The sequence below is a fragment of the Danio rerio genome, chromosome 19 (genome assembly GCF_052040795.2).
Source record: "Danio rerio strain M-AB ecotype USA chromosome 19, GRCz13ab, whole genome shotgun sequence".
NCBI classification, from domain to species: domain Eukaryota; kingdom Metazoa; phylum Chordata; class Actinopteri; order Cypriniformes; family Danionidae; genus Danio; species Danio rerio.
Genome location: NC_141039.2, coordinates 38,398,637 through 38,426,544, shown reverse-complemented (window position 1 = coordinate 38,426,544; position 27,908 = coordinate 38,398,637). Strand labels below are relative to the sequence as shown.

Below are 27,908 nucleotides of genomic sequence, written 5' to 3'. Positions count from 1 at the left end.
AAATGTTAATTGTCAAATATATTATGTTTTTTTTAGTTACTACTCCATTGTCACATGGATAATTTGCTAATCTGAAATCATTTCTGCACTATCAGGGTTGTTTTTTTTATACGGATACTCAGATTAATAAAAACTTCAATATAACAATTTAATCAAAATTACTTTTTATTTAACATTACCTAACATTAATATGACTTGTGATCAGTGTAAAAAAAAAAAAAACTTTCTAACTATAATGTAAGTTGCACTTTATTTTAACAATGAATGAAAAAAGAAAGGAGTTTGCATGTAATTCCTGTGTTGGTCGTTCCATGGTCTTTCAGAAATCATTCTAATATGCTAATTTACAAAAATGTTCATAAAACTTTAGCAAACATAGGGCTTACATACAATTTTAGATTCATATTTGGTTCTCATCTTTCCAAAGTTAATCCGTTGATTATAGTGAGGATTTATAACTAAATAAGGATATTGCCAGGCCTAAGCTGAAAATAAACCACAAATTAAGCTATTGGTATTTACGATAAATGCATTTGGGGCCGGTGGAAATTTCAGAACCCAAACCAGGAGACTTGTTACAAGCAGACTTCTCTGTTGAGACATGTTGGTTGTTCTGTTGTCAAACAGTCATCTTCAAGAAGTCCACATGAGTCTACAAGAGTCTCTTACAGTGTAACAAGAGTCTAATTTGGACAAAGTTGTCTTGTATATACACTACCTGACAAAAATCTTGGAAGGGGGATAAAAACGTTCCTGCAGGATTCCCAGGGTTCATCAAGATTCTTTGGATTCATCTTTGATGCCTCCTCCTTCATCTTACCCCAGACATGCTCAACAATGAACATGTCAGGTGACTGGGCTGGCCAATCCTGGATCACCTTGACCTTCTTTGCTTTCAGGAACTTTGATGTGGAGGCTAAAGTATGAGAAGAAGCGCTATCCTGCTGAAGAATTTGCCCTCTCCTGTGGTTTGTAATGTAACCCCAAACCAAACCTGACTAATTTCTTTGAGTATCTTGGGTCCGTGCGGGTTTCAATAGGCTTTCTGCAGTATTTGTGATGATTGGGATGCAGTTCAACAGAAGATTCATCTGAAAAATCTAATCTTCTGCTACTTTTCAAAATGATCAACTAGATGTCAAGGTATTATTTGTTGCTCCTACAACTGGGATCGACAACAAGACTTTTGTCAGGTAGTGTTTGTTTTAGGAGGGATCAGTGGCTAAACAAGTCATGCAAATGTGGAGAATAGTTTCAGATCCTGTTCAGACACTGAACGAAATGAAGTTTATCAACAAAAGAGTTTCTTCGGCCGGAATGGTTTTACTAAGACAAAGGCATAGTCATTGAGACCCAGTTAAATGTCTCCAACATTTGGCCTGCTATAGTTTTTGAATGAAATAAGATAATTAAAAATCAAAGAATATTTAATCTAAGAATAAATTTATTTAAGAAAATTTATTAATCTGAGGTCGCCACAGCGGAATGAACCGCCAACTTATCCAGCATATGTTTTACGCAGTGGATGCCCTTTCAGCTGCAACCCATTTCTGGGAAATATAACTTTTCAGTTCTATATTAATGTTAATTTGGAACTAGATTGTATACATTTATAGTCCCACATGGCCTGAGTGCATTTTTGAGAGATTGTTTTGTTCTTCAGCAAATCCCTTCCTCCTCCATATTACTGTTAAAACTTGGTAGGAAGAAAAATTGTCATGTCCACCTCTGTTGAGTCATCAGATTTCACACAGTATTCCTTCATGAAGAGTAAACTTCTGCAATGTTGACATGATGGTGTCAGTTTACCTCAATCCACTCCACCACATCCTTAAACATTGCACAACACACACAGCGGGTAAAGCTGTGGTCGTCACGCAGGTTTCCCACAATTGTGGTTGTGGTGCAACACCGTTCCCACACAGCACTGCAGAATAATGTGTCCATTGGAACAAACAGCAGGTGCGAATAAATCAGCGGTCAGGGTTTCCCTACACCTCAGCTTTCCGCCGGATTATTACTGTAGCTGTCACTCTGTCTGCCACCCACTGAGACTTGTTCTAATAACATCCCAGCAAGCCAAAGGCATGAGCAGGAGCGTTGGTCGATCCCAACATGGGCGAGAGTGTTATGCGGTTTCATCTTCTCTGGCCATCGCACAAATTTGTCAACACCGAAACCTGCTCTCTACAAAACCCCCCGTGGAGCTTGACTGTGCCCCAGGGAACTCTGGGTAAATTCAAAGCCTCAGCCCCCACACACCGCGCCACAGACGGCACATATGCTAATGATGAGCAATGCAGAGACGGTTGCATTTTTGAAATCGAGATTATTAATAGATCTGAGCTTGGGAGCATGTAAAATGTAAATAATTCACAGCTGAGGCTAATAATAGACTGACAAGTACACAGTTTTGGTCACACATTTTTTATTTAATTTTATGGTACAACTCTTGCTATTAACCAGTTGAGTTAGTTTAGGTAAACAGCAAATATCTTATTAATAGACAAGTAATAAGCCAAAAGTTAGTAGTGGGAATGTGTGGTACTTCTACTAAAGTGGTCCCCTTTCTTATGTCTTTTTTATGAAAAAGAAATATTAAAAAATAAAAATCTTTTAACAATATATAATGTCCAGACAAAAAATAAATAAATAAATAAATAAAAAACAATATTCTGTTTAAAATGAACCTCATTTAACAAATTTGATTGGTTATTTGGATGGATGTTAGTAGATTGATTGATTGATTGATTGATTGATTGGTTTGTTGGTTCGTTGGATGGATGGTTTGTTTGTTGATTGGTTGATTCATTGATTGGATAATTGATTTGTCGGTTGTTTGATTGATTGATTGGTTGGATGGTTAATTGGTTGATTAATTGATTGGATAATTGGTTGGTTGTTTGGTTGGTTGGTTGATTGGTTAATTGGTTAGTTGGTTTCTTGCTTGGTTGATTTGATTGATTGATTGATTGATTGATTGATTGACTGATTGATTGATTGATTGATTGATTAGTTGGTTGATTGATTGGATAATTGATTGGTTGTTTAGTTGGATGTTTGATTGGTTAATTGGTTAGTTGGTCTCTTGCTTGGTTGATTTGATTGATTGATTTGATTGATTGATTGATTGATTGATTGATTGATTTTCTTTTTGGCTTAGTACCTTTATTAATCTGGGGTCGCCACATCAGAATGAAACGCCAACTCATCCAGCATATGTTTTTACACAGCGGATGCCCTTCCAACTGCAACCCATTTCTTGGAAACATCCATACACATTCATTCACACTCATATACTACAGACAATTTAGCCTACCCAATTTACCTGTACCGCATGTCTTTGGACTGTGGAGAAACCAGAGGAAACCCACACGAACGCAGGAAGAACATGCAAATTCCACACAGAAATGCCAACTGACCCAGCCGAGGCTCAAACCAGCGACCTTCTTGCTGTGAGGCGACAACACTACCTACTGCACCACTGCGTCGCCTCCAATGCAGAACTTTTTTTTTTCTTTATTGTGAGCAAGCCACTTTTGTGAACATAACTTGCTAGTACCAGATTGGACCTTGGTTTGCTTTCAGGTGTTATTTCTTCAAATAGAGAGTACGATCCTGAAAACATATTTCAGAGATGTTGGCCCCAATTTATATGATGTTATGACACAGTTCAGTTGCCGTATATTTGTCGGCTGCACATCCTTGATGAGAATCTCCAGTTCTACCACATCTCATGTACTCAGTTTGATTGAGAACTGGAGGCTTTGGATGGCATTTGTGGATGGTGAACTCACTGACATGCTCAGGAAACCAGTTTGAGATTATTTTTAGCTTTGTCATGTGGTGTTTTATCCTGCTGGAAGTATCACAAAATAGGTTCATTGTGGTCATAGATCATAAAAAGCACATTTCAAAACAAACACAAGACTGAGCAATTTGCTGTACATAAAATTTAACAACTTATAGAATGATAACAATAAATCATCAAAATTAAAACCCAAGAGGAAAAACAGTAAAGCATTTAGAAACAGAATAATCGTCAAGACAAATATTAGTAGTCCAGACCAAGAAGTTGAGATTTTAAAAGTGATTTAAAAATGTATGGGGAAAGTGCCACTTTATTCAGAAGCTTCCATAATCATGGTCCAGCTACAGAAAAGCCTCGGAGGAACTAAAAGAAGATTCTGATCTTAATCTTCTAGTGGGAGTATAAAAATGCAACAGCTTTGAAAGATAACTATAGGGGCTAAATTATGTAAGGATTTATACACCACTAAGAGAACTTTAAAAGCTACTCTGAACTGAATAAAGGCCTCTCTGCATAAGGTATAATGTTGACATCATTTTGATTAAATGTATCTGCAGCAAAACGACAGACCTACAAACAATACTTAGGTAGGCTGTTTGTTTAAATTATGCTCAAAAAGTGGCTACTAAAGGTCTTAAAGTTTGCCAAATCACACCATTTCTCCCCCATCATTAGTCAGAACCATTAAAAAAAGACAGATTTAATTAATGTTGTGCATGAAAATCTCAGTGGGTCAGCAATATCAGAAACACTAAGGAAAGCCCGTCTAGCACCAACAACCTTATTAAAATTCACTTAATACATGAAAAATACATGCACAGAATATATGACTGTGTGTGTTTCCATGTTAGATACAAAGGGAGTGGTGCTGAAAAACATGTTCAGTTTTCTCAAAAATGTGACCGTGGCTGCAATTTATTAAGTTGGTTTGTTCATGCAACATGACAGTTTGAAAATCAAATGGCTGAAAATTGGTGCTAAAAGGTTTGAAAATAGCATGCATTAAACCTTACCCCAAACCTAACCATGTTAAAGAAAAACCTGAAGCAGCCGTGTCATTTCAAGATGAGCTACAGTGCGAGATTAATATGTTACAAAACCCATTGCGAATGGAGTTATGTGTTGCAAACCTTTAAAATGCTGTGGTCTATAAATCATTTATTATGGTAAAAGTATTTTGACTGAAAACTACAACAAACTCTATGAATGCATTTATATTTGAGTGTTGCAAAAATGTTTGTACTTTAGATGTTGGATCCTTTAAAAATGTTTCCCTTTTTGGATTTGATTGGGTAATTTTTTTAGAATTTAAGTCTTGTGAGAATGAAAATATTATAAATATTATCTGGATTGACCACATCTATAATCATACAGAGTCATACCGAATCATTTTTCATTGATGATCTCCCTCTGCTCTCAAACAAATATGGCATCTGTGCACGGGTCAATCACATCAAATGCCATTGCCTTAGAATGTCACCAAAATGTCATGACACCTTGTTTGTACTTTCAGGTGAATCTTTGCCGTTAGCCACCTCCAACCAGATCCTCATCCGCTTCACCTCTAAGGGTCAGTCCAGCTCAAGAGGTTTCCATCTGGTCTACCAAGGTAAGCAGAACATTTCAAGCTCCATCTTTCTGTATCTGGATGTTGTTTTAATAATAACTTACATAGACTACTTGTGAAGACAAATGATGTTCTTGTATTGTTAAAAGCTGTAGCAGTGGAAGTAAAAATAATGATTAATGAATAAATGTTTTGACATATAACCCCCTTATAAAAATACAAGTTTTTTTTAGATTTGATAAAAAGAAATAAACTTTTATAATGAAGTTTTTAAAGACACATTTCATATTTTTACATAAACCAAAATCTTTATATTAAGCACACAACATTAAATTATATGTCTAGATGTTTTAGATATAAATTGATCAAATAAAACCTATTGGAATGTGCTTTTAATTGTGTTTTATTATACTACTATAGTATATCTTATTTCCTATTATTATATACTTCTAAACGTTTTAAAGGGTTTGTTTTCATAGTCTTTACAATTATGGGAGGGTGGACATTCATACATTAATTAGACATTATTCTGTTTAATTCATCTCATTGTTTATTTACATTTTTAATAGCTATATAGGTGTTTAACTATATATATATATATATAAAAAAAACTAAAAAAAAAATGTTAAGCATCTTTACATTTACATTCAGGTTTTTAAAGGGAGCCACATATTGCATTCTGAATTATGACCAAGCCTGCAGTTAAACACTTTGTAATATCTGTCGGCTTTGATTGAGAGAGACACGGTTATCTGAATGATTAACACAATACATCTACAATACCTGACAAAAGTCTTGTCAGCGATCCCAGTTGTAAGATCAGCAAATAATAACTTGACCTCTAGTTGATCAATTGGAAAAGTGGCAGACATTCATCTCAATCGTCTGTTGAACTGCATCCCAGTCATCACAAATACTGCAGAAGATCTATTGGAACCTGTGTATGTTGGAACCTGTTCTGTTCATGTATTCGAACAGAAATCTTTCAAGTTTGGTGAAGGAAAAGTCGTGGTTTGGGGTTACATTCAGTATGTGGGTATGCAAGAGATCTGCAGAGTGGATAGCAACATCAACAGCCTGAGGTATCAAGACATTTGTGCTGCCTAGGATAACGCTCCTTCTCATACTTCAGCCTCCACATCAAAGTTCCTGAACGCAAAGAATTTCAAGTTGCTCTAGGATTGGTCACCCCAGTTACAAGAGATTTCATTATTGAGCATGTCTGGTTAATAGTTGAAGGAGGCATTGAAGATATCCAATGAATCCAAAGAATCTTGATGAATTCTGAGAGTCTTGCAAGAATGCTTTCTTTGATATTCCTGATAACCTTGTTAAGTCATTGTAGAAATGTATGGATGTATTCTTGTAAGCTAATGGGAGTCATACACAATATTAATTATTTTTTCCACTGCACCATGACTTTATATTCTATACTGAACATTATTTCTGTGACAAGACTTTTGTCTCAGCAAAGTCAGATCTTACTGTCCTAATTAAATAATTAAAAATCAAGTCATGATCATATTTTATTTTGATAAAATAAGCGTAATCTACAGGCCTTTGCCTTTCATATAAGCCACTTTTGATAGCAAATGGTAAACTAGAAGTCAATTATTTGTTGTCCCTAAACTTGAATAGGGAACTTTTGTCAGGTAGTGTATGGTCTTTTCCACTCTCTTTGTCTTTCTCCCTCTCTCTCTCTCTCTCTCTCTCTGTCTCTGTCTCTGGGCCTACTCACACTATGCTATCCGAACCGTGCCCAGACCCGTTTCCCGGACCATTTGAGAAGTGTGAGTGCACTGAATCGGGCTCAGGCACAGATCACTTGGCTGGCCCTGGCCCGGTTGGAAGAGGTGGGCCTGAGCGCAGTTCACTTGGGCTTTGGCACGGTACATTTGTAGTGTGAGTGCAAAATGCGCCAAAGCCTGAAACTGAAAGCGAGACGTGACTTTAAGGGACTGTTTCATATGGATTTATTAATCATTATTACTGTTCAATAAACGCAAACTGCCGTAGTTTATTAAAAACGCAAACTCCCCGCTGCACGACAGCTGCGCGCCTTCAGCAGACCCCCTCATTCCTGCAGCACGAGGGCTTTATGATTGTTTATGAGCACCAAAATTGGCAGATCTGTTCGGCGAAATATCTGACTGCGTGTCACTGCATTCCTAAGGCTGTTTGGCGAAATATTTGACTGCATGTCACTGCATATCAAACGACTGAAACAATATAACAAGAGAAATCTCTACTGTGCTGCTGAGTGAGAGCGCCTCTCTACTGAACAGCGCAGCATCGATGACGTAAGCGTGCCCAGGTCTGATTGTGGTGTGAGTGCGGGCCGTCGGGGGAGATAGGAGGGGGGACAAGCGTGCTTTGGCCCGTTTTGAGGCAACTGTACCTAGTGTGAGTACGGCCTCTGTCTCTCTCTCTCTCTCTCTTTCTCTCTCTCTATCTCAGACACACTCACACACAATATAAACGCAGTAAATGTGCTGTACCTTCTCTGCAGCCGTGGGGCCTCCTGTAAAAATGTGCTTTAACAGCCCGCATCTTTCTCTATAATAGATACCATGGGTTTAAGGAGCTAAAGCAGCATTATTGTATTATCTGTGCTCTCTCGTGATCTACAGTCATATGTCTGTTCGCTTCCCACAGTGCCCTTAATGGAAAAGTACAGCATCTTATAAAAGTATTAGTAGTGGTGTTCTGGGGCATCCGAACCAGCTGTATTCAATGTACCTACCGTTGTTCAAACTTAAAGTGCCAGTTTCATTAACAATCTGCGTCTTTGCAATCAGCATGTATAATGAATCGCAAAGCATTTCTTACTTAGCAGCAGTCGTAACATCCTGAAGGTCCCTTTTTATTTGAATTCTTCAATAACTTCATTCCAGAAAAATATGGAATTTTTGTTGTTACTATTATTATTATTAGTAGTATACTTTTATTTAATTGACAAAAATGCAAAGAAAACATACACAACCTGACAAATGTCTTATTGTCGATCCCAGTTGTAAGTGCAACAAATACTAACTTAACTTGACAGAAGGTAGATTTTTCCAATAAATCATCTGCATCCCAATCTTCACAAATACTGGAGAAGACCTATTGGAACCTGCATGGATCCAAGATTCTGACAGAAATCAGTCAAGTTTGGTGAAGGAAAAATCATGGTTTGGGTTTACATTCAGTATGGGGGTGTCCAAGAGATCTGCAGAGTGGATGGCAACATTAACAGCCTGAGGTATCAAGACATTTTTGCTGCCCATTACGTTACAAACCACATGAGAGGGCAAATTCTTCAGCAGGAGAGCGCTCATCATACTTCAGCCTCCACATTAAAGTTCATGGAAGCAAAGAAGGTCAGGGTGTTCCAGGATTGGCCAGCCCAGTCACCAGACATGAACATTATTGAGCATGTATGGGGTAAGTTGGAGGAGTCATGATAATTCCAAAGAATCTTGATGAACTCTGGGAATCCTGCAAGAACACTTTCTTTGCCATGCCAGATGTCTTTATTATAGAAGTCAAGTTATTATTTGTTCCTAAAACTTAGCGACAAGACTTTCGTCAGGTAGTGTACGTATTTTGTTAATTAAAATGAAATGTATTGTATAAATATTAAATATATATACATTTTGAATTTAATGATGAGAGCATTCACCAAAGAGGTTGGGACAGGTGCAATGTGGGAATGAAAAGGTATAGAATATCCAAATTAATTTTTTTTTTAAACTAAAACTATAATAATAGTATAGTAGTATACTCAATAGTAGAAAACTCAGCTTAAAACTCGTGGATTCATTATCTTGTGCCAAATGCCATGAGAGAATTGTCTAATAAATCAGAATTATCTAACAAGTCACATTTCTCAGTGCAAAATAATTGAGATCTTTCACTAATTACCATATCTAATAGAAAGTAACTTCAGAAAAGCACTTTCACTAAACAGCCTGCTGCTGTATCAAGACATCAATCATTCTTACTCCAGGATAAAGCTATAAAGTCAGCCCTCTGTAATTATTCTGCCTGGTACATCTCAACTGTGGTAGTTGAAAAGAATAGAAGACCTATTGGAACCCGCATGGACCCAAGATTCTTAAAAATTAGTCAAGTTTGGTGAAGGAAAAAATATAGTTTGGGGTTACATTCAGATAAGCACTTTCACAAAACAGTCTGCTGCTGCATCAAGATAAGTCCTCTGCAGTGATTTTGCCTAGTCCATCCTAACTTAGATAGTCAAAAAGACAGAGTAAATGTGTGCTTGGGTCAGATGGGTAAACATTTCAAGTTGTTTCTGGAGAAAATGGATGTAGATAGGGTTATAAAAAGTATCGATAATCGACAATGACATTTTAAAAATGTCCAGTTTCCCAATAAAATTTAAGCTCTATTGAGCACTTTCTTACACACCACAGTTTAGCCACTGATTGTGTTTGTGTGCTCCACATATGACTGTGAATGGCTCTGAAGGTCATCCTTCCAACACCTTTTCCAGCTTTCAAATGCATCAGTGTTTGTGTATGTGTGTTCGTGCTTAGTGAACATCGGTGAAGTGTGAAGTAATGACCTTCAGAGCCAATCACAGTCATATCTGTATCTGTTTCAGTATCGATTTGTACTAAAGTCGATACTTTTGACAAACCTTCGCAGAACCATAGGGACACTCCAGACATTTTAATTAGTGCAAATGGCAGATGCAAAAGCAAATGCCTGTCAAGCTGAATCAAGTTACATACTGTATGTGCAGCATGTGTATAGTTGTAATAACTCATTTGTATGTATGTGTATATATATATATATATATATATATATATATATATATATATATATATATATATATATATATATATATATATATATATATATATATTTATATTTTTATTTATTTATTTATTTTTATTTATTTATTTATTTTTTTTGTAGCTAATCGAGGAAAAAAAAAGTATTTCTTAACGGGGCTAACAATAGTAACCTTTTAATAAAAAAAATAAAATAAAATAAATAAAAAATATATATAAAATATTGCTCTGTTAAAAATTCTTTGGAAAATATATTAACCAAAATTATTCATGATATTGCTCGTATTTTTTAATGCTTTTTACAAAATTAAAATTGGATATGTAATCGTGACTCATGTGATTTCCTCAGCTGTCCCAAGGACCAGTGCAACCCAATGCAGCTCAGTCCCAGAGCCCAGGCACGGCAGGCGCACAGGGAATAACTTTGCGGTGGGAGCCGTGGTGAGTTTCGAATGCAATGCTGGGTACGTCCTGGAGGGGCCGAGTGCTATTGAGTGCCTGACTGTACCCAACGCTCTGGCCCAGTGGAATGGCAGCATGCCCAGCTGCATTGGTAAGCCATTATACATTTCTAGAGATTTTTTTGTCCTTCTAGATTTGTTTTTTTCCTTTACAATCATTTCAACTAGAGCCAGATGTTCATTGAGTTTATCCATCTATTATTAATGACCAGGGGCTCAAATTCAGATGAACTGGGGAGCACTAAGCAGGTGGTGAGATCCATTGGGTGTGAATGAATTTTAAATATATTCGGTTTTTGCTGCAGTTGGACAGGTATTGATGCAGGTATTGTGTAGACCCTTTTGGAGTTATTCATGTGTATAGGCAATTTGACAGACAATTTTAGACCAGCTATGCCATTAGAAATAAGATGATTTAGATTTGTTTTAAGTTAGTTTCAGTTGTTTTCAAGTTATTTCAGTTCAAATATAATATTACAAGCAATATTAACAGTTATTTATCTTAGTATTTTTATTAAAAGACATATAAAACATATAAACATATAAACATATAAAACCCAAACTGCATTCACATTATTTTTATAATATATGCGTGCATATGTGTGAGTTTTAATAAGAATAAACTCCTGTTTATCATAATTTTTTCACTCAAATCTGTCTTTTTTTTAGATTTGTCATGTTTTTAATCATTGAAAAAATGTGTTGATGATCAAATGACTAAAATATTAGGAAAATTAACACTGGTTATAACAAATTGACATATGTGCATGTTATATGTGCATAAATATATAAAGTTTATATATGTTTATATATATATATAAACATAGATGTAATAAATTAAATACATTTAACATTACATAACATTACGTAAAAATAAAAAAATACTGGAAAATGTATATAAAATTATGCTGATCCTATAATTTGGAAGCATCCACATGAGGATATATATATATATATATAAAAAGACACATCCATTAACTGAAGCCACGTCTCCTCATTTGGATGTTTTCTTAGTAAATCTCTCCATCGATTATTATAGGATCAGCATAATTTTCTATACATTTTCCAGTATTTTTTAATTTTTATTTTTATAAATATAATTATTATATTTATTTAATTAGTAATGTTTATTTAAATTAGCATTTTATTAAATGTAGCAGTGAATACCTAACATATAAAGACTAAAACTGAATTTACATTGTGTTTATAATATATACTTTTCAGAAATGTGAATTTTGGTAGGAATATTTTTTCTGTTGATCGGTTTGTGTCACTCAAAATGTTTATTTATTTATTTTTTCTCAGTTTTGTTTTGTTTCCATCAGTAAAACTAACTGGATAAAAAAATATATTAAAATATTAAGGAAATTAACAGTGATTGTAACAAATTTAACATACAGTGGGGAAAATAAGTATTGAACACGTCACAATTTTTCTCTGAAAAAAATGTTTCTAAAGGTGCAGTTAACATAAAGTTTTCACTGGATGTTGGTAACAAACAAAGAAATCCATATGTGGGGTGGACTGGGAGACAATTTGTTACGGGAAGGTCTTTGAAATGTATTGTACCTCAGGCCACCCAAGTGAGTTGTAAGTTAAGAACTAGGGAGCGGGGGTGTGGGTGAAGTGAAGTGAAGAAAGGGGGGTGGAGGGTTGGAAGGGGGGATGGTGCGGCGATTGTTAAGTGATAAGGGGAGGGCAGGCCAGATTTACATATTCACATTGGCAGCCCATGTCTAATAACATGAAATGACATAGGAAAGAAAGTATAAAACACATGAAGAAAGGGAGTTGTAGAAAGGCAGTAAAACCCTAGACAACAGCTGAAATCTCTCAGTAGTTCTTCAGCAACCATCTGCTCTTCCTCATTGTAAAAGATTATCAGCTGCTTCAGTCCAACATCTACATTATCAGGATGATAATGATGATGATGATGATGATGAAACCAGTGTAGACATTTTAGCAAGAAAATAATCCAAAACACATCCAAGGAAACTCTCAAAGAACTCTCACTTTCAGAGAAAGAAAATCAAACTGTGGAATGGCCCAGCCAATCACCTGACTTGAATCTAATCAATTAATATAAAATATAAAATAATGGATTGGATTTTATAGATGAGACCCACAGAACCATCAAGAGCTCTGTTAAAGTTTGTGAAAACAAATCACAATAGAGCAATGCATGTGACTTCATTCTTCACACGAAAGGAGTCTTTAAGCTGTCATCTCCAAAAAAAGCCTTTAATATAAAGTATTAAATAGATTTCAGTAGTTCAGTACTTTCTCTGCATGTCATTTCTTTGTTATTACGCAGAACTGAATTTTAAAGATTTTATTGTTTTTGTTTTTCTTTCATTTTTATGTTTGTATTGTTTGAGTTTTTACCAAAATCTGGTTCAACTCCATGTCAACAGCTACTTTAGAAATACTATTCCCAGCAGAAAACATGACATGCTCATAACTTCTTTCCCCCACTGTATATACTTCCCCCACTGTATATACTGTATGGATATCTATGAACATATTTAGGCACATCCATCAACTGAAGCCACATTTCCTCATTTGGAAGTTTCTATAAAAAGTCTTTCCATTGATTAAATTAGGATCAGCATATATATATATATATATATATATATATATATATATATATATATATATATATATATATATATATGTGTGGATCTTCAGTTGCTTTAACGTGGCGTGGTTACTCGCATCCCCATCACAATCCTCCTCCTCCTCCTCCATATCTCTGCTTGGATGAGCACTGTTAGCTTCATATTTTCTCTGGTGGTTTTCCTGCTGAGGGGAAACAGAGCAAACAGACTCGTGCTCCTCTAGAGAGAGAGCTGTCGCCAACACACTCTCTCTGTGCCTAACAAGCAGCGACATACAGCTGCGGGCCAGCAGTCATGCCCTCCGGCTGCCACACATCCACAAACACATACACGTGCGGCAGATGTTGGTGCAGGTATCGCTCAGGTATTCGTGCTCTTGCAGATGTTTACCTGTGCGCTTCACTGCGGACACCAGATGCTTGACCACAGGAGCTACACTAAGGTTGCTCTCCTGGAAGATTATAAAAATGCGCTTGTTGAAGTCCACCAATATTAAAAATTAAAGTTTAGTTTTTTTATATTATTAGTATCAATATGTTAGTCTTAAAAGGGATAGTTCACCTCAAAATTGTAATTTTCATCATTTACTCGCTTTGTTTTGTTTGTGTTTCTTTCTTCTGTTGAACACAAGATATTAAAAAAAAAAATCTAGTTGCTGACTTTTATTGGATTCGTACAGTCATGGAAAACCAGGAAGATCATTGAATTATGATATCAAATTTTCCAGGCCTGGAAAAGTTTAGTAAAAACAGATAAAAAGTTCAGTAGTGAAGTATGTCCTGGGCTGTTGAACTGTTTACATGTTGGTGCATTAATCTCGTTAACAGTATAATTCAAAAGTAATAAATAAATAATGAAATAGTAAATGAATATTAATTAATAAATAAAAAGTTAATTAATTATTAAATATTTCTTTATTTCACATTCTTACAAAACAGAATCGTTTTGACCAAAAACTGACCGTTTGAAAAACAAGAAAACCCACAAAGTTTTGGAAAGTCATGGAGATTTGTTTAACAGATATCTCTATATTTGAATATAAGTTAGTTGTTTAGACGTCTTTCCTGTTCTTGGCCAATCATATTAGTGCTGTGTAAGCATTGTCTAAATAAATTTGACATGGATGTAAAAATACATTTAAACTAAGTAGGTTGTTGCGTGTTTTATGATATGCTGTAATAAATTTGAACGTATGTTGTTTTTCTTATTATTTATCACATATACGTAGACATTACATAAAACATTGGATCATGAAAATTTTATTGGAAAAGCAATCCCTGCTGAAAAAAAAGTTTGGCCATTTCCATGCTGGTTTCATCCATTTTCAGCCTGGTCTTAGCTGGCCAGGCTGAGAAATGACCAGCTAAAAACAGTTACAACCAGCTTGACCAGCCTAGTTTAAGCTGGACATAGCTGGTTTTAGCTGGGCTCACAGCCTGGCTTGGCTGATCAAGTTGGTTTTAGCTGGTCACCTCCTAGCCTGACCAGCTAAGATCAAGCTGGAAATGTCTAAATCCCTGTAAAGAAACCCCTCTAAAACCAGACTGTTCAACTAGCTAAAACCAGCCAACCAGCTTAGGCTGGATTAAGCTGTTTTTTTTAAAACAGGAATTTTGGGAGTAAAAATGTGTACTGTATGAACCTTGATAATAATTTGTTTTTTCATACTATGGAAGTTGATGGGTCCTAGCATTCTTTTCAAATGTTCTTAAAAAGAGGAAAGAAATGGATAAAGTTTACCTCATGACGAAGACTAAATGATGTATGAAATGAATGAAGTAATTTAATTTTAGGTGAACCAACTCTTTAAGTTTATCTATAGGCTACTGTTGCTACAAAACAGCAACACAACTCAAATGTGAGCAGTTTTGCAGCTCCGCCACAATGGATCAATGGTTTTTATGATGCCATAATCCCTTATTTTATGCTAGCTTGTAGTGATTTTGGCCTTTGAGCTGGGTTTCCATCACTCAGTGTTAAAGCAGAATTTGAAGAATTGCACAATAATTGAGTGATAGAAATACCAAATTTTAAATAAAAACCCTTTATTTCACACAAAAAAGATTTCTACTCCAGCTTGAAGTGGTTTTGGACTTTGAGTTGAGTTTCCATCTCCCAGTGTTAATTCACATTTGAAGTATTGCCTGAGAAACAAGTCATGTTAACCAAATTTACAATAAAATCTATTGATTTGCAAAAAAAGTTTGAGGCAGTTTTAGACTCTTTCGACAAACGGTTCATGCAAAAAATGGGATATAGAAATGCATTTGCTGAATAAATTCTGACTTAGTCAACATTAAACTCACATGACCAGCTGTATCCATTATGCTTGACTTGTTTACTGTTGGTTACTAGGTTACCAATACTACAGTCAGCTGCTCTTACATCTTTATGTAAACACAACTAAATTGAATGTGTTTGTTTTGCTGCTAACTTTGAAAAAAAAAAAATCACTTACTATTAGCATGGAATCCCAGCTATTGAGAGGTGGAATTACTAAAAGCCAGGACGCTGAAATACCCTGTGCCCATATACAGCCCTGAGGGAGGACTTTTATTGCTCAGTCAGCGTATAAGCAACTAGGACATTGAAAGTCTGTTAGACACAGTTGCAGTTTTCTATATGGTGAATATCTCGTGCTACACTGTATAGGGTAAAAATTATTCAGACCGTGTAAATAGGATTTACACAGGTGGAATGAAGCCTGATTTCAAGTTCACACATACTGCCACAGCACAGACACACATTCTACTTTAGTCCAATGACACTGCAAGACTAAGCAGACCAATATACTGTACACGTGACCCCTTTGAACTGCAATAAATGCTGAATTTTAAAGCAAAGGAATTGTTAGATAGACTCAGCATTGCTATAAACAAATAAAACTGTGCATTTCAAGGCACTTCTGGGGACCTTTAAGTTGTGAATAAAGAAAAGGATTTCTTGGCCCAAGGCTCTACTCATTTGAATTGAGAAAACTCTTAACAACCGTTTATGACCAGTGCGATATCCCACATTAATGTTACTAAATCATTGTGTTCTCTACATTCTCTAGACCTGCTACATCGAGGCTGATATATTAACAATATATTAAAGATAAATCTGACTATCTGAGATTAAGCGTGGATATAAATATAACAATGTTTAATAGTTTTACAGCACACTGGGAGAGTCTATTTATTTGTACCATTTGTTTGTTCGCTTTTGGCATCTGTTAGTGTTTGGACTCAGAAACTGTGACGCACGATGTCAGACTGAACAAGCGGATGCCTTTTCATGCTGTGGGTTGTTTGTTGGTTTGCCTTCTCGATCTTTTCTTTCATTGTTTTTTTGCTTTAATCTTTGTGCAGTGCCGTGTGGAGGGAATCTTACCCAGCGGATAGGCACTATTCTGTCTCCTGGCTATCCTGAGCCCTACCTGAACAGCTTGAGCTGTGTGTGGAAGATCACCGTGCCTGAGGGAATGGGAATTCAGGTATGTTACTCTAGACAAAAATAAATATAAAATTGTTCCCATTATTTCTCAAATGTATTTTTGTGGCTTCTTTTGAGTATAATGCATTTACCACCGCTTTAAAACTAGCTTCACTTTAAACCCTTCAAAATTCAATCAGTTCCTCCAGGATTTCTCTGGACTTTTTTCTGATTTTTGCAGCCAAAGATGACTGATTTTTCTGCTGCTTTTCTTACAATTCGCAGCAATATTTGCTCTATTATCTTGCAGTAAAAATATAACACAGACAAAAGTCTTTATTGCACACTGAATATGTTTTTATTACTCCTAGACATTAGGTTCTGTAAGTTATAAAATAACACTTAATTTCAATATTTCAAATGTAACCAAATAACAATTAAACTCTAAACATATAAATAAGGAAACAAAATAATAATAATAATAAAAATAAAGTCAATTTAAAGTGCCCACAAGTTTTTTTACAAGAATCTTTCTTTTTCAGAGCTTGTAGCTATTTGTCAACTATATAACCATAAACATAAAAATGCAAACAATGCATTATATTAACAGCATGTCAACAGTACAACATGAAAAAGTGCAGCCAAATTCATTTATCACATGCATCAATGCATCACCACACTATTGTTAAGAGGCCTAACATTGTGCTTGTGTTATGTGTTGTGCATGCAACAAGTCTTTATTTACCTAATTTCATTCACTATTTCAGGGTTTTTTTTGAGAAATATTTATAGGTAAATGTGACTTGTATGTTTACTCATATTTAATGGTGTCATTCGGATGGTTAAATGCTGACTTTTGTTGTTACAGACCATTGTAAATGTATATACTGCCACCTACGAGATTGATGTGTGTAAAACTGCTTAGCGAGGGTTGTTTGCGTCCACATGGCCTTTGTTTTGGGTGAATCAGTCATAGAAAGTGTCTACACTCTGAATTTGTGGGATATCCACAGAATTTAAACCACAGAGTTTGTTTGATTTCGGGATAAATTCAGCAATCGCTAAATCCTGGAGGGACTGATCAATAGGACTAATTTTTAAATAATGTTTTATTTTTAATTGTTTTATTATGTGTTCCTTTTCATAAAAATAGAGTTCAAAGGAGCAGCGTTTAATTACATTGTAAATGTTTTGTAAGGCTTAATGTCACTTTTTGTCTGGATTCCTTTTTATTCAGTTTAGTATTTACTTATATTTGCTTAGATTTTTTTAATTAAGCTTTAGCAATCAAAAATCTCATTTCAATCTGATTAATTAAAATTATTATTTTTAGAAGCTATAATACACATTTTTTTCAGGATTATTTTAGGAATAAAACAACACCATCTAACCGAAATTAAAATAAAAAAAAACTATAAAAAAATATCTTTTTTTGCCTCCAATTTTCAAGCAATATTGTATGCAGGTATCTATTGCTTGAATATTTATCAATATGTGTACTGCATGCAAAATTGGGAGGATTGACAGCAACAGCAAACAAAACAAATGACAGATTGATAGCGAACATTTTTGCTGCAGTCTGCCTGTTTTTTGTGCGTTTTCAAATACTCATTAACTGCAATTGACAGAGGCAGCTTGTTTTGTTTATGGTCATTACGCTGCTGCTTTAAACAGCATATTCTCTTTGGACTGTAATGTATGGGCCTCCCTGAGAGCGCAGAGGTGCTTTAAGAAACTACGCTGGAGAAAACAGCATTAAAATATGCATCTCTGTTCCTGTGATTTTTCTAGCTCTTCTTGAGTTGTTCAGGTGTGAATTCAATTGTATAATGCCGTTATCACACCCTGTGCAGTGTGTATCGGGCTGCGTTTCACTACATATTCTCTGGCACTTTTAAATGTGGTCACGCTGAAGCGTTTAACAAGTGTGCAATGCTTCAACTCTTGTTACTTTTTTAACTGTATCAATTTTTCATTTCACTGCAGGCTATAAAAGTGTAGATTTTATGAGAGAGGTAATTCAGGTTTTGAACTGTATCACTAGAGCCATCATTTCTTCTAGTCATACTTCATAACTCTATTCAATGGTATCTTCTTGGCATGTCCACAATGTGGTTGTAAAGAGCTTTTTGAGATTATTTGGCAACTACTGTGAGTGGTCGTCTGTTAAAGACTATATTGAAGTCAATATGCAACGGGCCTATGACTGATCCTTGATGAACTCCACATGGGTTAGCTGCACTCCTTAGTGGCATCCCAGACGATATTTCAACTAGATATGAAATGATGTCATTTTGCACTTCCGTATAACAAATATGATTATTAGTTAGACTCATTAGGAGTAACAGCATTTTAAATGCTGCTAAAAAAGGGTGAAAATGAGCAATGCCATAGGAAATGAGTGATTTTGCTCAAGTAGCATCTGCAGCCACCTCTTCAGACTTGCCTTGCGCTGTTGGATACAAATGTAATCAAATAAAGCCCCGAATCATGGGAGGAGTTTAGGACAGCTTACTTAATTGCCTTTAACCCAATTCATAAAATTCTCGCTGTAGGAGAACTGGAACCATGCAGAAATGATTACAGTGTCACTAAAAGTAGTAGAGACTGATTAGAAAAGGCAGCTGAAAAAGAAAGAGGTGCGAATTTGGAAGATTTAAGAAAGATCCTTCAATGACTTATTGTGCATTTTATTTGTGTGTAGTGCTTGAATATCCTCGCATTTGCATTTTTTCATGCTTCAAAAAAAAAAAAAAAAAAAAAAAAAAAATATATATATATATATATATATATATATATATATATATATATATATATATATATATATAAAGTACAAAAATAAATTAATTAATACAATTAAATTGGTGTCAGCAGCCAAAATTGTATTAAAAACATTGGCTTATCAGATATTAGCAAAATTTCAATATTGTGCATCATGTGTCATGTAAACTAGTGGTTCCCAAAGTGGGGGTGGGGACCCAAGTGTGGCAAGACAATGGAGGGGGGTCGCTTGGTGATAAAAAAAAAAAATCTAATACATTTTTTTTAACAATTATAATTACTATATATTTATCCATCACCTATTGAAGATAAAAATGGTAGTTTATAGTTACAGCCCTACGTTTTTTTTTTTTTTTTTTTCTGTTGGACTGTGACCCTTTAGTTGATTTCATTATATTAAAGACACAGCAATAGCATCAGATCCAGCACATTGATATTAAGTAAACAAAGAATAGACTTGGGCCTATTGGTGTGTGTGCACCGTTGCATTTCAGATTTCTGTATTTCTATATTTCTATTTAATATTGGGGTTCTCAAGTCACATTGTTATTTTGGGGGTTACGGGTTAAAAAGGTTGGAAACCACTGATGTAGACACATTTGCACTGAAAGAAAAACAGCATTTGTTGCACATAAAATAAATATATGTTTTAAAAAATACCTAAAAGTGTAAGTGAAAAATGTGTATTTGACTATTTAAAAACCGTATTTGCAAAACCCCTATTTGCAAATATGAACAAAACATGGAGAAAACACCTCTTCTTTTGAAGGCATCGAGTCCTCCGCCTTTTAAATTGACCACTACAGAGAATGAAGCTCGGCTGCCCACTAATGGTAATGCATTTCCTGAGTCAGAGAATTTCCCTGAGTACTGCGGCGAACCGCGGTAAGTCATGGCATTTTGTTCTCTGAGCATTTCTAAAGGCCTCTTCTGTAACCTAATTATATTGACCAGCCCTAATTGCCATCTCTCAGATTTGTGAGCTGAATTGTTTGGTCACACTTTATTTTGATGGTCTTGTTGTTGAATTTAAGTTACATTGCATCTACATGCCAATTCATTCTCATTAGATTATTAGTCTGTTAGATTGGGGTTAGGGTTGGGGTTAGTGTAAGTTGACATGTACTTGCAAAGTTTCTTATAGTCAGTTAAATGTCTGTTGAAGGAGCAGTATCATCAGATATTATTCAGACAGTCTACTAATACTCAAATGAACTATTAAAATAAAGTGTTATCTATTGTTTTTCTATTGTCAATAAGAATTTTCTATTTTTCTTTTTTGTCTGCCATACTTTAAGAGACTAGATATCATCACTAAACAATTTAGTCTTAGGTTTATTACCAGTGTACATTACTTTTGGCTTTGAGACTGGGAAGAAGAGCTCTTAACAGATACTCTACAGGGTGGATTGATGGTGTGTTTTCATTTTGTATCAGACAGACTGCCTGGATCTAGAACTAACCCCCCTCCCTCTCATGAAATTTCCAATTCACTGTGTGAAGCAAGCACAAATAAATGTGCCATTTGACAGCAAGGCTATCAGATGTGACAATCTTCCAGCGATAGCCAGTCATGCCACTGTGACCAGCCAATTTCTAGGCTTGTTTGAGGCTGAGGCGGAAAAAAATAAATGTCTACCAAAATATTTACAGGGCTGAACATTGGGGAAAAACTGAACGAAAGGGGGGAAAAAGGAAGTGCTGCTGGCAATTGAACTGTTATATAAAGACTCAAATTAAGATGCCTTTAGTTGGCGTAATCTTGTAAAAAGCTTAGACTTTAAAGCACATCATGCTTGAAAGCCAAGAGTCTGTAATATGTTTCCGTTTAATTTTTTTAGCACCTAAATTTGAAACAATATCCAAATATAGTTACTACTGTTATGGTATTAAGAATTTGTTTGTGTTATAAAATCTCAAGTCTGCTTTAATTTGAAGCTATAGTTCACCCGTACATGAAAATTACCCATTAGTTTACTCCCACTCAAGCCGTCCTCTATGTATATGACTTTTCTCTGCGTATCGTTAAGGTAGTTTTCAGTGTTATCCCTTTCTCTTTCATGCTGTATAATGATGTTGGAAAGTGGCTTTTATTTTGAAGCTTCCAAACAAGTGTTATGAAGTAAATCAATGTTTTTGTAAGAGAGGTATTTATTTTTATTTTATTTTTTATTAAACACTTTTAGTTGTAGAGGCTCAGTTTTTAGCACTGTCACCTTAAAGCAAGAAGGCCACTGGTTCAAGTCCTGGCTGGGTCAGTTCTTATTTCTGTGTGGAGTTTGCATGTTCTCCCCGTGCTCGCATGGGTTTCCTCCGAGTGAACAAACAAATTGAACAAACTAAATTGGCTGTAGTGTTTGAGTATGTGTGTGAATGTGAGTGTATGGGTGTTTCCCAGTTCTGGGTTGCGCTGGAAGGGTGTCCGCAGTGTAAAACATATGCCAGAATAGTTGGCAGTTCATTCTGCTGTGGCATCCCCTGATAAATAAGCGGCTAAGCCAAAGGAATGTACAGCGAGTAAGCTTTTCAAAAAGTCCAAACTTGAACAGTATAAGAAGATGTTTAGCTTAGGTACAATTAAACATTATATGCAGGGGTATTAAAACTAAAGATATTAATACAAGAGAAAGGGAAAGTTGCAAAACATATGATTAAACATAAAGAGAGTAAAGTTTATATGAAAACATCAGTGTTAAACAAGCAGTTTAAAGAGTCCTTTGTAGGTCGTTCCTGTGTTTAATGCCGCATGGCACATTCCTTTGGGTCGTAAATACCTTGGAATCAGGTTTCGAGTCTTCTCTGGGTAAAGTTGGCTCGGTTGTGGAATAAAATGCAAAATATTTATGTGTCTGGTCGGCCATATTTGTTACAGGAAAATAAATGAATAAAGGAACTTCTAGTTGTAAACAAATGCATGTTATGCATGACTAATGTATACAATCTACCCATGCAATATGGGTAGACACATGCACACATCATTGTAAGAGTAATATACTGTATTACGTAATACAGTAAATTTATGCCAGCTAGTTTTCTTGTTCGCCATCGTCTTCTGTGGTAAACAAATTTTGTTGTTTCTGTGAGATTTGTGTAAGACATTGACATTTTCAAATGTTGTATATGTCAATCGGACATAACTTGCATTCGACTGTTGCTGGAAGTCGGTGATTAATACATTTATTTATAATTTTATTTACAGCAATTTTCATTTGATTGAATGTAATATTTATGGTACATAAACACAGTCAATCCACCTCATAAACATGGTTTACATCCTGATGGCATATGGGTTAGTTTGACTTTTTTGCATATTATGTGCTTTGGTAAAATTCAAAATAAAAGCCACTATTCAACACCATTATACAGCATTGAAGAGCCAGGATAAAATTGAAGACTACTCTGATTGTGTTCTTTAGACAGAAAAAAAAAAAGGTTACAGTAAATACTCAGAGGATGGCTTGAGGGTGAGAACATTATGGGGTAATTTTTTTCTTCTTTAATGATGAAAAGGTAGAGGTTATAGGGAATCCAAAATTTAAAAATGTGGCCAAAATGTGTTTAACAATATCAGCTTATTTACTTTTCTAGTTCTTTACGGTTTTAGAGAGTTAAAGCAACATTTAAATTGTGTGACCCTTTTTATGAGTGGTGGTGGCAAGTGAGCAGACTCACAACCAAATATATGCTAAAAATAAATGTGAATTTATTTACAAGATGAAAAGTTTAACAAACAACAAAATATCTAAGATAAATATTACAACAAACTAACATAAAAATAAAGGGTTGTAATAAAGGGGAGTAGGAACGAAAGTGGCGCCAAAGAAAATAAAGTATTATAACGAAACACAACACTAACTTGAACCACCAAGCTCTAAACTACCCTTATTTTTACTCTTAAAAAAGTAAAAAAAAAAAAAAACATCAGCACTAACTAAGCAATTCTACTAACCAGATATATTTGTTTATTTGTGTTTAAATGCTATATCAGCAACATTGGCTATTATATTAATGGTAAAACCTATAATAAACAATAAATATTTATTGTACAAAAAAACATACAAATAACAAGAACACTTAAAAGAGTTGTATACAATATTTTAGTTTGATTAATAGTAAACATTTGCAGTTCTTTCTGCTGTGGTGACCCCTGGTTAATGAAGAAACTAAGCCGAAAAAAAAATGAATGAAATATATGATAATCATTCCAAAATTCCTCTAGAAGACATCTTTTTAAACATTTCCCTTAAAATATCTCCTAAATAAAAACATTTTCTTATGTCATTTAAAAATACACATTCTATTAAAATATGTTTTATCGTCAAAATATTCGTATACAAGTCACAAATAGGTTTTTCTTCCTCTTTCAATAAATATTGGTGTGTACTGTAAGTCTTGAGTGGTCGGTTGAACATTGTACAACGTGATTTTCAAAATGGGATTTTTTCTTTCATTTAAAAATGAATTTTACAAACCAAAAGACGTATAACAAATCTTACAGTGAGCAATGCACACTTTTAACCTAGTGTGTCTAATAACATGTTGCAGATTCTATATACAAAAGATGCCCAAAGTAGGGCCCATGGGCCAAAGTTGTAACCTTTGATTTGGCCCACCATCCCATCTGAGAGGACACATTAGTATGATGAAGACACCTTTAACACAGAGGCCCCGTTTACACTAATGCGTTTTAGTTTGAAAACGCATAAGTTTTGCTACGGTTACGCCATCCGTCCACACTACGCCGGAGTTCTCGAGCGCCGAAAACGGAGCGTTTCGAAAACGCTGGAGAGGCCGTTTTCATTCTAAAACGCTGCTGCTCCGTCTCAGTGTGGATGGGGAAAGACGGAGACATCTGAAAACGGAGGCGGGGCTGCAGACATTCGCCTCTCTGATTGGGGCTTTTCCTCAATATTAAGTAGCCTAACACACAGTTCAGTCCTGAATCTTCTCCGTGTAAGTTCAGACTTCGCAAGTTTGATCAAGGCTGCAGTCTCTTCTTCTCAGTTTGATATGGAAAACATACCGAGGACACGCGTCAATCTTCACAGGGAACAGTGTACTTAATAACTTCATTCACATCACCTTGGCTACGTTGTTTCACTTTCTCAACAATAAAATGTAAACTTGATATAAGGAACTGCCTATTTTTATTTTAATATTAACAACTAAACAGACAGCAGAAATGTTGAGGCGTCGTGCTGCATGAGCGTCATCTTCACTGTGTGCATATTTATAACAAAACGGAGCCGATAACAACTGCCTCCTTTCAATTTCAGTGAAAATACGAAACACACCCTCTCTTTTGCTGAATATCAGTTTTAATAATCGATAATGGCCATTATAAAAGTATAACATACAATAAGTTTATACATTATAGGAAATAAAGGCAAGCGATCAGTCAATATACAGAATGTAGGCTACGTGCTTACATTAATCATTAACTTATCTTTGCGCTCAGCCAAAACACGTTACCTGAGAACAAGTAATAGATTCCAGTGACCAAAGTCAGGGAATATGTCGTTAGATATCGAGGACTATGCAGAAGACATTGGCAAGTAAAAGTAAATCAAGGAAAAAAACTAGCGTAACTGTGTTATAAATGAGATTGTTTTGATTTTATTCTAATAAGGTCATAATTAAATGTAACAAAAATACTATTGGTTAATATAAAGCATTATTTTGTAGTCATTTCTAAACATTATAAACTAGGAAATTATGCATGGCAACTGTATTTACCTTCGGTCAACTAGCCTCAATTAAGTTTGGTTTCTGGCCCTTCATAAGAAACATTGTGGGCACCCCTGCTATATACGATATACAGTAATGTAATATAATGTAATGTGTATTTATATAGCACATCTATTGTGTATGGCTATACATCTAGATCGCTCCACAATCGTGAAAGGGGTCTCTCCACACTACCACCTATGTGAAGCATCCACTTGGATGATGAGACGGCAACCAAAGGACAATGGCGCCAATGCACTCACCACACACCAGCTATAGGTGGAGTGGAAAGACAATGACAGAGCCAATTCGTTGGATGGGGATGATCATAAGTGCCAATTGACGGAGTTTGGCCAGGACACCGGCGTTACACCGTACTCTTTATGAGAAGTGCCATGGGATTTTTAATGACCACAGAGAGTCAGGACCTTGGTTTAAGATCTCATCCGAAAGATGGCGCCCACTGATAGTATAGTGTCCCCTACACTTTACATTAGGTGTCCTAACAGGTTGAGCGCCTCCTGCTGGCCTCTCTAACACCACTTCCAACACCAACCTATTTTTCCCATGGTGGTCTCCATTCCAGGCACTGACCAGGCTCAGCCCTTCTTAGCTTCAGTGAGTAACCGGTCTTGGGCTGCAGGGTGACATGGCTGTGGCAATAGTATGCATTGCTAAAATTTGGCAAGATTAAATATTGCTCTGTATTTATTTACATTCTCGCATATAAAGGAAAATGAAATAATAAGGAAGGAAATGTAATCATTTTAAAAAGCTTTAAACATTTCTAAACTCGATCGTCCGCAAAACTTAAGCACAAAAAAAAAAAAAAAAAAACTGATGGCATTTGAAATTTTATATAAGAAATCAAACCGTGCTTACCTTATTTGACACATTCTTGCAAGTTCTAAACACTCCAACTTTAAAGCGCACAACGCCTGATAGCCAAGTGTCTGTAATGTTTTTCTCAGATTCACAAAGCAGGATTGTGCTGTAATATTTCCTCTGTTCTGTTGCTTTCTTTCAGATCCAGGTGATTAGCTTTGTGACTGAGCAGAACTGGGACTCTCTCGAGGTGTTTGATGGAGGTGACAACACCGACACCATGCTGGGGAGCTTCTCAGGTGGGCTTGTGTAATACTTCTAGAACTAGCTTCATTACATAAACACACAATGTCACCGTGATGCGATTGTTGTTGCTTTGGAAGATTCCTCTGCGGATGGGCTGAGAAAAATGCGCAGTTTGTCTTTGTGAGGAAACCTAGTTTTGCAACAATATTTCCACAGCGATATGATGTATAGTAGAGTTACTGCATTTTGGAAACGGTTTATACATCATAAGAACGATTCTTTACTGTCGCTACTGTGCATTTGTGTTGCATTATAGAAAAGAGAAGCTACTTACACGGTAGGGAAGCCTGATGTTTCCTTTTTTTATTTGCACAAAGACTGTGCACAAATGTTGCAAGTGCCCTAGAGAGAGATAAATGAATGAAATATTCTAAAATGAATAACGGCATACAGAGGGAAGACAAATGGGCCAATCAGATCCACACACACTGAGCCATATGACTAAAAGTGTTCAGATGAATGTGTGTAACGATTTTCATCTGTTTTGAGCGTTCAGAAATGAAGGTTGAGGAAAGAGAACAAAGTATATTTTTATTGTATTTCCCCTGACTTGAATGCAGAGCAGTGTAAATGCCAAGACATCATAAAACGGGATGTTTACAGTTGTTTTGTACTCCATCATACTGTTTTGAAAATAAATGCCATGGTTTTGCTTTCTCGTATTAGATGGGAATAATATAAAACAATATATGCATCATGCTGTTCTATTTACGATATTAATAGAAATGATTTTTTTATGCAACTAAACAGTTTAATTTAATTTATATATTTTGTAATGTTGTGTTTTCTAATGAATACATAAGCAAGAAAGCATTTAGAAACATTACCAGCATTCCCTTGTAAGCTTAGGGATTATATATATATATATATAAAGTGAATAATTGTATAAAAAATTTATGTTTTCATGTATGGCTTTTAAATAAACATTATATTATGTTTTATTTCAAATGTTCATACAAATGACAATTTATAATAAAATTAGCAAAAATACTTTAAATGAATGCACATTAGATATAGAAAATCAAAAATGTACATAATAATAATAATAATAATAATAATAATAATACTAATAATAATAATTTGATCTTCTGTTTGTTGAATTTAAGTTACATTGCACAAACATGCAAACTAATTCTCATTAGATTAAAAGTAGACCAGTTGATCAGGGTTAGTGTAGGTTAACATGTTCTTGCAAAGTTTTTTCAAAGTCAGTTAAATGTCTTTTTAGCAGCAAGATCAGCAGATACTAAGCAGACAGTCTACTAAAACTCAAATGGACAGTTAAAATAAAGTGTTACCTAATAATATTATAACCACAAGTTATTCTGATGACAATGGAGAGAGGATTCACATGCAGTTTTTTTCGGAGTAGTCAGGCAGGGAATGATCAAAAACAGGAGCAAACAGGTACATACAAGGAAATCCAGAAGCGTAGTCAATTAACTGGCAAATGGTAGGGATGGCTGACACGAAACTGACATTTCAACACAGTGTCGAGACCCCGAAGCCCAAGTGTTTCGAAACACTGGACCAAAGTATAATCCGAATCACCCATGTCACGTGACTAAAGTGTTTCAAAACACCAAGTCACTTGAA

The 27,908-nt window shown here is 35.3% G+C and overlaps 1 protein-coding gene across 2 annotated transcripts in view; it reads left to right on the top strand.

Moving 5' to 3' along the window:
* The window catches only part of csmd2 (CUB and Sushi multiple domains 2), a 543,176-nt gene that overhangs the window by 381,737 nt on the left and 133,531 nt on the right, over nt 1-27,908 (top strand). For both annotated transcript variants that reach the window (XM_087295937.2, XM_087295938.2), the window contains exons 33-36: nt 5,325-5,420; nt 10,530-10,733; nt 16,610-16,734; nt 26,209-26,305. In XM_087295937.2, coding sequence (XP_087152063.2) covers nt 5,325-5,420; nt 10,530-10,733; nt 16,610-16,734; nt 26,209-26,305 — 522 coding nt within the window. The remainder of the gene's footprint in view (nt 1-5,324; nt 5,421-10,529; nt 10,734-16,609; nt 16,735-26,208; nt 26,306-27,908) is intronic.